Source organism: Colossoma macropomum, unplaced genomic scaffold (assembly GCF_904425465.1).
Source record: "Colossoma macropomum unplaced genomic scaffold, Colossoma_macropomum, whole genome shotgun sequence".
NCBI lineage: Eukaryota > Metazoa > Chordata > Actinopteri > Characiformes > Serrasalmidae > Colossoma > Colossoma macropomum.
The window spans coordinates 381925-395699 of NW_023495845.1; the positions used below are offsets into that span (position 1 = coordinate 381925).

At 36.9% G+C, this 13775-nt stretch overlaps 1 protein-coding gene across 1 annotated transcript in view; it reads right to left on the reverse strand.

The window, feature by feature from the left end:
* The window catches only part of atp1a2a (ATPase Na+/K+ transporting subunit alpha 2a), a 46796-nt gene extending 33021 nt beyond the window's left edge, over positions 1 to 13775 (reverse strand). Inside the window, exons 1-5 of the mRNA XM_036563623.1 lie at positions 13662 to 13775; positions 7086 to 7181; positions 6888 to 6947; positions 4007 to 4210; positions 3071 to 3184 (exon numbers count right to left, since the gene is read on the reverse strand). Coding sequence (XP_036419516.1) covers positions 3071 to 3184; positions 4007 to 4210; positions 6888 to 6947; positions 7086 to 7181; positions 13662 to 13673 — 486 coding nt within the window. The 5' untranslated portion in view covers positions 13674 to 13775. The remainder of the gene's footprint in view (positions 1 to 3070; positions 3185 to 4006; positions 4211 to 6887; positions 6948 to 7085; positions 7182 to 13661) is intronic.

Here is a 13775-nt window from a genome sequence, read left to right on the forward strand (position 1 = left end):
AGCACTGCTTGAGTCTTTTTCTCCTTATGCTTCATCACATTAGTAGCACAAATACGTTTTCCCAGTTCAGGACTTCTTCTTGCCATAAGCGGTAGAACCAGTCACCCAAGCCACAAGCATAGATAGTCTATATATCGTTACCTCATCTCCAAAAGAGTAACTTTACAGGGGAAGGAAAAACATAACTCTAAATAAAAGTTAATAGACAATCATTGATGACTTTGCTTCCAAAAAATCAAGAAAGAGGAAATGATACTTGACCAGATAGTGTAATAAATAAATACATATACTATTTCATTTTTTTAATGTCCAGTCAAAACAGTTATTAAGTGCAATTTATTCTTTTTTCAGGAGATTTTTCTGAGTATATTAGATATGAGATAATCCACTTGCATAAGGGGAAGGTCAAAGGAAAGGAAAAAGGAAAGGGAGTTTCCTAAACTGGAACTGGAAAAATGATTAAAAGAAACTTATGCTGGTCTCATGCTGGTCTGGTGCTGGTTTAGCAGGTCATCCAGCATGGTCAGACTGGTGGACCAGCATGCCATCATCTAAAACCTATGCCATACTGTTTTTTCTAGCATGGCTGGTAGCTCATCAAAGCTGTCACCATCAGATAAACAGTACTTCAAGCTTCTGTCTTTGAGACAGAAGATTAAACTCCGCTCTTCCTTCAGATCAGAAAAAGTCCTTCCATCATGAGAAGAAGAAAGAACTCTTTGGGTCTGAAAAGATGCTGTTAAGAAGTGGTTACTGAGAAGAAGAAAATGTTGCTGGAGTTCTCAGAACAATGGACTGACCACCCCAGAGTCCAAACCTCAACATCACTGAATGTGTTTGGGATTACTTGCATTGTGAGAAGTAAAGATGTGGAAAAATATTCTTGCAGATTTCTTTGAAAAACTGAAGGCACATCTGCTATAATAGCACAATAAATACTAAAACAATATATTATATTTAGATTTTGAGGCTTCTGCGAAATTATCTGTTAAATAGATGCTTTCTTTCTTTTCCTTGACAGTGAAATGAAATAATCATTTGTATTTAATGGCTGTTTTGACTGGAAATTAGATAAATGAAGCATGGCCTTTGCCCTTTGCGCAGCACTGTGTATATATACATTTCTCTTTGCATTATAAAAATGAAGAATAGTAGAAGCAAATGCAAGAGCCCTATATACATTTCCACTTTTCAATTACTTTCCACTGATATGACATATACTGGCATTTAAAACAAAATAGCTGCTCAGACCAATTAGCGTTACTGTGTCATGGTTGAGTTTCTTTTAGAAATTCTCTGGCAGTAAAGAAAGTGCTGCTCAAAAATGCATTTAATCCAGTGCTTTTTTTCCTCTTAAAACGTTTGAATTTAATCCGACAAGCAATCACCTCACTTTTCAAACGTTTCTAATCCTATTACTCTTCTTTTTTTCCCCTCTGCTAGCATAGCGGACTGAGGGTATTATTTATTTATTATGAAATCCTAATACATCCATTCCATTACTCAACTCAAGTCATGAACCTAGCTAAACGACAGAAAATGGGGTGACACATAGGTCTATCACCGCCAAAAAACAAGCTGTGGTGTTCATGTGTCCTTGACCTTCAACTACTGACCTGCATTCAACTCAGTTCAACATTATTTATAGAGTGCTTTTTTTTACAACATTGTCACAAAACAGTTTTACAGAAATCCAGGGCCAGACCCCTAGCCCTGAAGAGAGGGCAGACTCCCTAAAAGCATGAGAAACCAAGAATCAGGAGGAGAACAGGATAGCGTAGTTACACTCTATGTCCAAAAACATTCAGACACCTCTTGTAATCACAGCTTGTATAATCATAGAAAAGCATTGCCAATAGGATGGAATAGTCCAGAGCAGCAGCACATGAGCCTAAGGTCATCATAAAGCCCATCAGCAGTGGGCTGTGGAGTAGTAGAACTGTGTTCTCTGGAGTGATAGAGCTCCATTTGTTTGTGATCCAGAACTAATCATACAATATTAGTATCTGACCTCACTAATGCTTTTGTGACTCAATGCAATCAAATCCTCACAGCAAGTTCCAGTATTAGTGTAAAGCCTTACCAGAAGAGTAGAGGCTGGTACTGCAGCAAAGGGAGACAAACTTCCTTTTAATACCCTTGATTATAAAAGAAAAACTACCTGAACATGTGTCTACAAATTTCTGAACATATAATAAACAATATATGCAGCACATTTAGCTTTTTGAATGCACCCCAAATTTGATATGGTGGTCCAGTGATGCACTGGGACATGTACAAGATGCAGATCTGTGCCTTACTAAGTCAGGCCACGCTTATTATTTCATAGCCATGCCTTAGTAATTCATGGCTATGATTCAATTATCTTGCACCTGCATGCCTCAGTAGGTCATAGTCATAACTTAATTATCTCATATCTATAAATTACTCGTAACTACAACTTAATAATCTCATATCTATGCCTTTCTCATAGCTTGACCTTAATTATCTCATATCTATGCCTTACTCGTAACTACAACTTAATTATCTCATATCTATAAATTACTCGTAAATACAACTTTATTATCTCATATCTATAAATTACTCGTAACTACAACTTAATTATCTCATATCTATAAATTACTCGTAACTACAACTTTATTATTTCATATCTGTGCCTTTCTAAATCATGGCTATGATGTAATTATCTCATATCTATGCCATCCTGAGTTGTGGCTACAACCTAATTGTCTTACACCCATGCCTCACTAAGTCATGACTATGACTTAATTATCTCAAATATACGCCTTACTAATTCATGCCTACGACTTAATTATTTCATACCCACTTACTTAGTCATGGCTATGACTTCATTATCTCATACCCACGCCTTATTTACATCATGGATCTCATTTGCACGCCTAAGTAAGTTGCGCATTATGCATTATTCTAATTTAAAAAAAGAAGTGACCAGTGGTGCTCTTTTTGAAAGTGAATTGCTCAGATCAGGACTTGGAATGGAGAGTTTTTCTGATACAGCAAGGAAGTGGAAATATCTTTAGCAGGAAAGCACCATGCCTGGCACACTCACCTGCGGCACCATGTTCTTGAAAGAGTCCATGATGCGTGAGCTCTTGGCCTCTTGATAATAGGAGAAGCAGCCAGTGATGATGACCACTGCAGCCAGGACTACTCCCAGATACAACTGCACCACAGAGAGAGAGACAGACAGACAGACAGACAGACAGACAGACAGTCACCAGTTGGTTAATGTTGCTCATATTTTTATTAGGCATGTTTGCAATTGGTTGATTGTGATGGTGGCCAGATCACTAAATATTTTTTGAATTTCATTTAAAGTTAACAGATGCTTGGTGTCTTTTGAAGTCAGGCTGCTTTGGCGTTACTGATTACATAAAATCTACCACTGGCTAGGCGAAGCCCCATTCCCATCTTCACTGGCTGGTGTTTTAAAGGAATATTCCACTGACAACCATTTCAACATGTTTCCGTGTACTTAGAAAAAAACAAAACTCTTGGACTCAAAACACCCTTCTAATAGAAACCATTGGGCAGATGCTGAATTCTGGCCACAAACAAACCTGTATTATTAATTCTTTAAAGATGTGACTAGTTTTCCAGCAGAAAGACTCATGGGTGGAATTTTCATCTTATTTTTTATTTTTATTTTTTTCTGTATTGCTCCAGCATTTGAAGTATTTGAAGACAACTAAAGACTTAGAAATTAGTTTAAAATCAGTACAGGGAAATACATCAAAATATTTGTCTGTGGTAATCAACATTACAAATGCAGCAGAGATTAAACGAAAATATCCCTTTAAGCATTTTAGTTGACTGCTTTCATTGGCTAATACAGAATAGCATTTTATGCGTTTAGTGTAGAGTCTACATAAGAGCTGCCTTCAAATTCTTACTGGATCAGGGTGATAGTCATATTGTTTAATTTAATAAAACTGCACTCACATTAGTGCCTGCTTCTTATTGGTTAGTTTAGAAATGCACTCACATTGTCATTGGCCGGTTCATCCTCAGTCGCAGCCTGTATGCTGTAAGCAAGGAAGCAGAGGATGGCTCCAATCCACAGCAGGATGGAGAAGCCTCCAAACAACTGCTTACAGAACTTCACCCACTCCGGGGTGGTGGGGGGTGGGGTCAGAGCATTTGGGCCATCCCGTGCCAGGATCTCCGCTGCCTTCTTATTGGTCAAACCCTGAAGAAGGGAGGAGCAAATGTATGACAGGTGATGAGGAAACACTTGTTCCTGTAATTACTATAAAATTTTTTGGTTAGCTTGCAATTGCATGGTTAGCATTTCATGATTTAAACTACAATTTAGATTATTATTGTCCTTTATGTTTTGCACATTTTTATCTGTTCACACAGTAGAAAAAAATGAGTAGAGGAGCCCAATTCCGTACTGAAAAAGTACTATTACTTTAATGAAATAGTAGCTAAAGTAGAAGAAACAGTAGCTTCCCAAAAAGCGAGTTGAGTTGGAGCAAATAGTAGCAGGTCAAAAAACTTCTCAAGTTCTGAGTAGTCTATAGAACTGCAGTGGAACCTCTTAGTATATTCAGCGTCTATTGAAACTGAGGATTATTAGGCTCTATTCTGATCTTTCTGTGGTACCTTTGGTCTAAAATAAATGCTATTGCTCCACAGTGAGAGGTATTAGCAACAGCAAAGCAGTTTAAACCCAAAAGGGCACTAGGACTAAAATGGAACTGAGTAAAAACTAAATTCATTTCCTTACAAATGTACTTCTATATTCATGTGGAAGTAGCGGGAGCAAAATTGGGGGGGGGTGCTACATAAACATCAATTGATTTTTTTGGGAAGCTAATATTTCATGACATATTTCTCAGTAGGGCTACATGATAACGACATAAAATGCAATGTTCATTAAAGCTGTGACATATAAAGAAACACTAATAGCAACTTATATTCACAATTGCAAGCACATTTTTTGTCGCCTTCCCTTAAACAACTCTATTTAGGCCTATAAAAAGCAATAAAACATATATTTCATTTCTTAAAAAAGCTCCTTATGGTGATGCAGATTTGTTGTAAAAGTGACCATTACTGCTTCATGCATTTTACACACTACACTGGAGAATCATCATCACGTTTGAAGTAATTCTGCAGGTTAATTGGTTCAGAATAGAGTAGTTGTTTAGCTGTGCATGTGTGTGAGTTTGAAACTGGCCCTGCAGCAGAGTAGTTAAATGAGCCGCTCTAAACCACTGCGGGAGGCCGAGGTTTCCGAGAGCACATCACTGTGCTAACATTAGACACTGCTCCTATCGCTACATTCCCACCAATCAGATAAAGTCACTCTCAAGTTGGGCAGGTGTAATGTAATTTGATCCATGTGGACAGTCCTATTGTGATAACAATAAAAATATGGTCATTAGCGCAGCCTTATTTCTGAGTGTAATTAGGGAAGGTCTCTAAGCTAGCTGAGCGTTTTGCTTGAGGATATGCAGGGCTTTGAGGGGGAGGTGAAACATGATATTATTGGTTAACATAATTTTTCTCTGCCTGCTGGTGCACGGTGACGCAACCAGAAATCAGAAAGTGCTTCATAGGAGGGTAAAAGTCACTACACTTCAATCAAAAATTACACAAAAACAAGAATTATGCCATGATATGGAATGAAGAATAGTGCTTGATCTGACCAAGAACATGAACTAATACCATACAAATGTCAATTTAGATTTTAGGTTGACTTTAAACTAATGCTCAAGCAGTTACTTACACTGAAAGTCAATTTTCAAATAAAAAATTTGAAAACTGTGGGTGCAGGTACTCCACTCACCCATATGATTAAATATATCATCGCTGTTGCGCTAAAGCCTTTTTTTGTTGTTTTTTACATTTTTGCATAATTTAGAAACTCCTGCAAAGTTGCCACTTTGGAGAGACAGTGTTTTGTTCTGACAGCAGTGATTTGGAACTGAGTAAATGTAACTAGTTACTAATCACAGATTCAGCTTTATTACTGCCTGATTAGTGGTGTACCGTGACTATTAGAGTTAAGCCTTCAATTCAGGGCATAAATGTCAAATCTTGGTCAAAATAAAACAACTGTATAAGACAAAAAATAAAAATGCTTATTTCTGCTAGCACCCTTATGAGATTTCTAGTAGTATGTTAATGCTAAGCTAATGCTGGTACGTATGAATATTTTTGGGCCTGAATGAAACTTGCATGGTTGAAAAAAACATTCCATATAGTCATTTGAAGCTTGTAGGAGTATAACAATAACACATATTTTATCTTGTATGTTTTAGTTTTACAGTGACTCTTTCAATAAAGAGCTCTGTCATAGAGCTGCCGGCACAGTTTTCTATTTCTGGCAACTGACTGAAATTTGGTTAGGCTACCTCTAGTACTCACAGTCTATGAGGTATATAGGACTTCCAGGAGGCCTACAGTGACATTTTTCCCTCAATATTAATCCCACCTATCGAAAATCAAAACGCAATTGTTTGATTCGCTTGTAACTTTCTAATCATGTTGGTTGTTAATTTAATATGTAAGGCCTTGAGTCCAAATCCTGAAGGCCTAACCAATGAGAAAGCTAGCTTGGCTATATTAACCTAGATACCATAGAGACAAAAATCCTGACTTTATCAAATTTGAACACTTTTGTTTCCAATCAAAACTTAACACTAAAATAAGAGTAGTACTAGAGTGCAAGTACATTTGTAGACATGCTTTCTTTTCTTTTAGTTCCCTCTCTGAAGGTCTGAGGGTCCCCCACTACTGAAAAGTGAGAGTGATAAAGCAGAAAAAACAGAACTAGAACTGGTAAGCACTGCTTTAGGCTAACTGTTAGTGTGAAAGGTGTAAATGTTGCAGGTTGAGGATGTGGTGCTTCTTACTTTATACAGGTCCACTTTATAGCGAGCTGACAACTCTTCCAGAGATATCTTATGGTCATCCTGCAGCAACAAACACACAGAGAGGTTTTTGTTGAGATCCACTATCCTGTCCAATTAGTACTGCAGTCATACAGAGCACATGCATGTGCGTGGAAAAAAAAAGGCAGAAAAAAACACACACAGGCTGAGTTTCCTTACCAAAGCCACCTCTTTCTTCAGCTCGTCTAAGTCCTTAGTTTTCTTTTTCTTCTTTCCATTGTTCTCCGAAGCCTCAGGGCTGCTCTCTCTTCCATACTGAGAGAGAAGAGAGAGCAAGAGATGAAGAGTGAGAGAGAGGGAGAGATGGAGAATGAGTGTGCGCAGTGAAATCACTGTAAATTAAAATGTTGATTTTATCATGTGAGAATGAGATCATATCTAGCAGAGCACAATGACGTCCTGAAATTCAGGAAATTAAACCTCCTGACTTGAGACGTAATTCAAAGCATGTCGAAACATAATCTTATAGCACATTGCCCAGCGGGCATTACGTAATAAATTAAGCTTTTGTGGTTTAAATAGTTCTGCGGATATCTCACTGTGAGCACGGAGTGCCAGTTCTTTAGCTGTGGATTATGAACGTGTTATTTATAAGTGTGTTGGGCCTATTAATAACAGGCTCCAAAACAAAAAACATACAAACAAATAAGTCATGTGTGACGGCAATGCTGGGTGCTGGCTCATAAATGGAGTTTCAGGCAATGCTAATGACAAAAATTTTAATAATCTGAGTGCATTTTCAAGGTCAAGCCACTGGGTGAATCAGAGCATGGCCTGGAGAGGAGATGGCCCAGAAGAACATTCTGTTTCACTGAGATTTCTAAACCAGACAGATTGACTAAATTAGTTAATTAAGTTAACTCAAGCCAAGAACAAAGGGCTCATATCATATGTACCAAAACAGTGGCTATTCATTTTTTGCTTGACCAGTTTTTGACCTCTCCTAATCCAGTAGAAAAGGGGTGTTCAATCTTATCAGTGTAAAGGGCAGTGTGGCTGCAGGTTTTCATTCCAAACAAGCGGGAGCTCACCTGATTATACCTTTTTAATCAGTTAGTCAGTCTTCAAACCACTGATCAGGGGAGCTCCTGCTTTGCTAGAATGAAAACCTGCAACCACACCAGCCCTTTACATATAAGACTGGACATGAGATCTGTTCTGATTGGCTGCCCTGTATTGTATCTCATTAGAAAAGCAGTCCAGACTGGAACATTTCTTTGTAACTTTGGTATAAATTGGCAGGGCTAAACTGCTGTAGGCTGAATAGATGGATATATGCAAATACATTCATTTTTGTGACATCACAAAACTGTTACTATTACTGATGAAATCAAAACAGGCTTTTTTGCAGTTTAGTTTCCACACACAGACTACATGGACTGAGGAGTGAATGGTGGTTACTAGACAGCTTATTGAGAAATCATGCAGGTACACTTTGAATGAAGAAAATCACATTTAATGTTATACTTCAGTATTTTTAATATAATCTCAGGCTGCCTCATCTGTATCGTACGGTCAGTTATTAGAGACAATAATTCAATGTGCAGGGTTTGAACAGTTGCTTTAAAAATGTATTCCTGTGCAGATTACTGATTACCTGTTTGAAAAAATGTAATCTTTAAACTAATCTAAAGCATTACTATCATAACATAATATGATCTGATGTATCTACAATCTGATTACTACAAGTCTTTTTTCTTTAACAGTATAGAGTCACTTTTTTCCACATGTAAATGTAATCATACATAATAAAGACCGGCACCAATTGTTTATGCCTTTTTGCAATTCATTAGAATTACAGTAATAACATTTACCAACATAAAGTCTAACATTTGGTGTTTTTTATTATAGTTAAAGATTAAATTAACATGTTGAAATTCTAATTACTAAGGCAACCTGCTTTAGATTTTACTTCCTATTTTTTCTATCCCAGAAACCCAGTTTGCAGATGTGAAAATTAAATTCTAACTAGTTCATATATAATTCTTGATATCAGGAATTTGGTTTGCACATGTAAAAATGAAAGGTAAAAGTGAATAAAATATCGACTAGTAAAAATATATTTTTTTGTCATTTTCAGATTTTCAGCGTACATTAGATTCTTCCTGTAATCTATTGTAAATTGAAAAATAGTATTAAAAGTTAAAAGTGCTTGCAATAAAATCAATTTTAACATGTAGTTAGAATCTCAACAAGTCAACAAACTCTTCACTTGTCTGAATTAAAGCTAGACCCACTTTCCATACACACAGGAGGGAAATTTGTGAAACAGTCTGACGTATGAAGAAGAGGCTGTTTTACAGCCTGATGCTGTGCCAGTTAAATCTGCCAGTCTGAAATCCTACTCAAGGAAGTCTTTCTGCTCTGTTCTCCAACAGCAGCAGATAGAAGGTTTGCCATGTTCAGGCCAAATAGATCAAAAAATGTTTTAAATTTATCAGTTAATCAGTTCAGTGTGATTTGTTTCATGTGACCAAACATGTTTGGAAACATTGTAGAAAATATAGTTTTTAATCAGATTCTTACTGGGAAAACTACCGTCAGAGTGGTTCAGGCATTATTTTTTGTGGGACTGTGTCGTGTTATGAATTGATATTGCCATATTTAAATGAAGTTAACATGCAGCCATGCTTCACATCACACAAGTGGTAAAACATGACAGTAATCCTTTTTTATGAGTAAACAAATGTGCCATTTGCTTTTACCATCAGGTTACATCTGGTGTTGCGGTGTATGAATCTATGTCTTTTGACTTTGCACTCATAAACAAAAAAAGCATGTGTTCATTATATTTTTGCTTGTAAGGTGACAAATAAAACAAAATTAAGTTCTACATATTACTGCAGCAAAAATAAAAAAATGTCAGACACCTGATACTATAAAAGATGTTGCCATTGGTTGGGAAGATTTCACACAATTAGCAGCAATCATTGTGCACCATGCATGATTTCACAATGAGCTCTCAGACTAATGATAAGGAAGGTAAGAGAGAAGCCAGCAGTCACGACACTGCAATCATCTTCATTCATACACCCCATGCAAAACTCTGCTAAAAAGGAAGGATTGAGGTGTGCATCTAAAATTTGCACTTAAGCGTTTAGACTAATCAGAACTCTTTCGGAAGAATGTACTCTGGCCAGATGAAACACATGTAAAACTCTTTGATAATAATTTAGCTAGTCATGTTGGGAGAAAAAGGTTGCATATATGATCCCAAGAACACCAGACCCACAGTGAAGCATGGTGGTGGGAGCATCACGATACGGGGCTTCTTCTCTGCACACAGGACTGGGGCATTACACGTCATCAAAGAAAACATAAATGGAGCGATGTAACGCGACATACCGGAGGAGATTTTAATCTCATCAGCAAAGAAAGTGAATCTGGCGGAAAGATTTCAACCAGACAACGACCCCAAATATACAACCGGAATAACTCATAATCTAACAATCTCCTAACTTGAAACCCATTGAAAATTCATTGAGGATTTTGAGATTACGCATCCATCAGAGAGACCCTCATAAGCTTGGGGATCGAAGACAGTTTGTAGAGGGGAAAGGGCCAGAACTGTACAGCAATGCTCAAAAAGCTAACAGCAGAGTCTCTCATGGTCTTCAAATGCAGACTGAAGACACATCCCTTTTTACAGCACTTAAATGAGCACTGAGTTAAGTATTTATTGTAATGTATTGTACTGCACTTATTGAAATGTATTGCAATGTGCTGTGTTCAATTCTGTTCTCTTTTTCTCTAGGTATCAACAAGGGCTTTTGTTTCTAGCAATATCTGAGCTGAGGACCAACTTTCTCTCTAACCTATTTGTAACTAGCAAAGGTACTTTCTCTAGATAGACAAAGCACTTTTTGTAAGTCGCTCTGGATAAGAGCATCTGCTAAATGCTGTAAATGTAAATGTAAAGGTAATTACTTCTTATTGTAGATGTTTGCAACAAAGTACTAATGTCATTCAGTTGTATCTGAATACTGTTTTCCCTCTTACTTAAATTTTTTAAGCCTATCTTTGTGTATGCATATGAATACATGCTTCTTTCTTCATATTTATAAGTACAAAAGACATTATGTATGTAAATTTGAGGTGAATATATGCACTGAAATTTATTAAAACATAAAACAAAAGTGTCTCAATACCAATGGGCCAAAGGGCACTTGCTTCAGCTCCTGTTTTCAAACTATGGACCTTTTCCAAAGTTAATTTGATTTTTATTGAATTCCTCACCTGTTCGCATGTCACTTTGTTTTGATGTAGCTAAATATAATTATCAGATGTACACAGGGGAACTAGAACATTCTAGGGAAGGTGCATTCAGAGGCACAAGCAGGCACTCATAGATACTTTCAAAAAAATAAATAAATAAACAAAACAAGAACTAGCACCTAATGGTGATACGTTTCCTTACTGTGCATTAATTGGAAAACATGACCTCCTACTGGAGGCGGCAGCTAGCCATGCAGTTTAATTCAGTCCTGCTGTTAGAAAAAACCTATTATGAGGTGGTGAAACAGCACATAACAACCATGAAGTGTATGTGTGTGTCTGCAGGGGTCTCTGGTAATGAGTTTTAGAGTACACTCTGTCCTCCATTACTGTGCATAGTGTATAAAGGGGGGGTGTAAGACATAGAGAGAGGTTGTAAGAGACAGGAAGGACCTGCACATGAGAGAGAGGGAGAGAGAGAGATATGTGCTCTAACTGTACAGCAAATGCTGACGGAGCGGCTGATGGAAATCATCTGGCGCTGCCACTCTTCTGCTGAACTATGTGTGTGTCAGAGGGAGAGAGAAACACTTGTCGAGCATGACAACAGCACGTGAAGAAAGAGCGTGTCAGAACTCAAGAATAAAATCAAGTCTTCCCATATAAAAATGACACACATATGAAATTATCACTATATTAGAACATAAAAACAATATTTTATAACATGTTTAATACATTACTTTAATACCCTTGTATGGTATAATAAATAAATATCTTAAAAAACTAGAAATCTGTGCTTGTCTGTGGGCTCTTTCAGACTCACAATACAACCCCTTCACTACAAAACTACTTTACCCACAACCAAATGGAACATGCTAGCACTAATCCATACGTCTGTATCAGATTTTGTTACTAATTGTAGACTAAACAGTTTCAGCCGTCTTACCTACAACATGGCAGAAATATGGAGTAATACATTACCTTATGATATAATGGTATGTTATCAAAACAGAGTTTTGTAACATATCTATGTGTGCAGTTAAAAGGATGCATCAGCCAAAATGAAAAATGTAGGGGCCATAGTAGTCCCAAAAATAAAAATTTCCCCTTAACATTCCAGACTTGTTACTAAATACTAAATTTTATTTAGATACTAAAGCTTATTATTCATTAACTACAGGGATATCAATGCAAACAAACGGAGCTATTCTTAAGTTATAGAAGTGTGTTATAAAACTTTGAGCCCACCAGCCGGCCCATGGCTTGGTAAGGGTTTAAAAGACTAGCAAAACTCCTTTCAAATGATCTTGGAGGTTGGAGAATCTTTAAAACTACAAGCACTGTGGGGCAGATAGTTGAGAGCAAGCTGTTGTTCAAATTGTTTGTTTTTCCTGCTAACTGGCTAATTCAGCTAACGTTACTGCTGGGAAGTCAAATATCACGTCTGTATTTATTAGCTTCTACATCTCCCAATGGCTGTTTGACATATACAGCCAAATGCTAAAAAAAAGAAAACACCCCTGGTGAATTTACATTTTGTTGATTTTCTAAGTGAAAATAAATTAGCATAACCTCTACAAGGAGCACACTTTAATACGGAAATATTCAGCAACTTTTATATGTTAACGCAATCTAACAAACATATTAGAAAAAAGCATACAATATAAAATTTGCCATAACTTTAACACAGGCCACATTTGATGTTTTATTATTTGTCCAATGTGCTAAATTCAGCAAATAAACAGTAAGTGTGCATTAAAATGTGCAGAAGTGTGTTAGCTGTACATGATGTGTCAACTGTATGTGCTATTGTTTTAAAAAAAATACATGGAGGAAAACACAAAATCATGAAATCTGTTGAACTGAGGAGGTTAATGGATGCAGTGCTGCACTACACAATATTACATAACATGACCAATAACATACTAAATTCCTTTAAGAGCAACACAATGTGGGTTATTTGTAATAAAAACCAGTCTGATATTCTATTTAAAGGAACAATCCAGGATTTTTCAATGTAGTATCTATCTGCCCCATGTGTAGCATTAGGTTGACTACTACAGACAATCTGACATGTTTTATTGTACTTAAACATGTTGACTCACAGCACACTTATAATAGAAGCCAAGGGCAGCTGCTTCAGCACCAACTGCTGGCACCTATTATAAGCGAGCTTTGAGTCAACACATTTCTGTTTTTTCACAGGGAAATTCTTCAAAATTACTGTTGGTGGTAACTGACTGTATGCTACACAGGGGGTAGATGGAGATTAGGTTCAAACATGCTGGAGTATTGCTTTGCTTTAACACAGAGTTTAGATTGTTAATACAAACTTGTTCTACTTATACAGTCTGCCAAAGACATACTGAGTCCTTGTCCTGACACAATATGTGCTAAACACAAAAAGTATGTTGTTAAATAACATATGATTTTGATTTGTGGTATAGTGAAATTTACTGCAAGCAATTAATAGATAGGTAGATAATAGAGTGAGGTAGATATTATAGTAAGGAGACTCACCCCTTTTGCCATGCTCTCAGATGGTAAAATGAAGGACAGCACACGTGTGGATGACAGTGGTGGCTTTTTTGGGACTGCCACCTCCTCCTTCCTCCCGTTGACCCCCCTTTCATG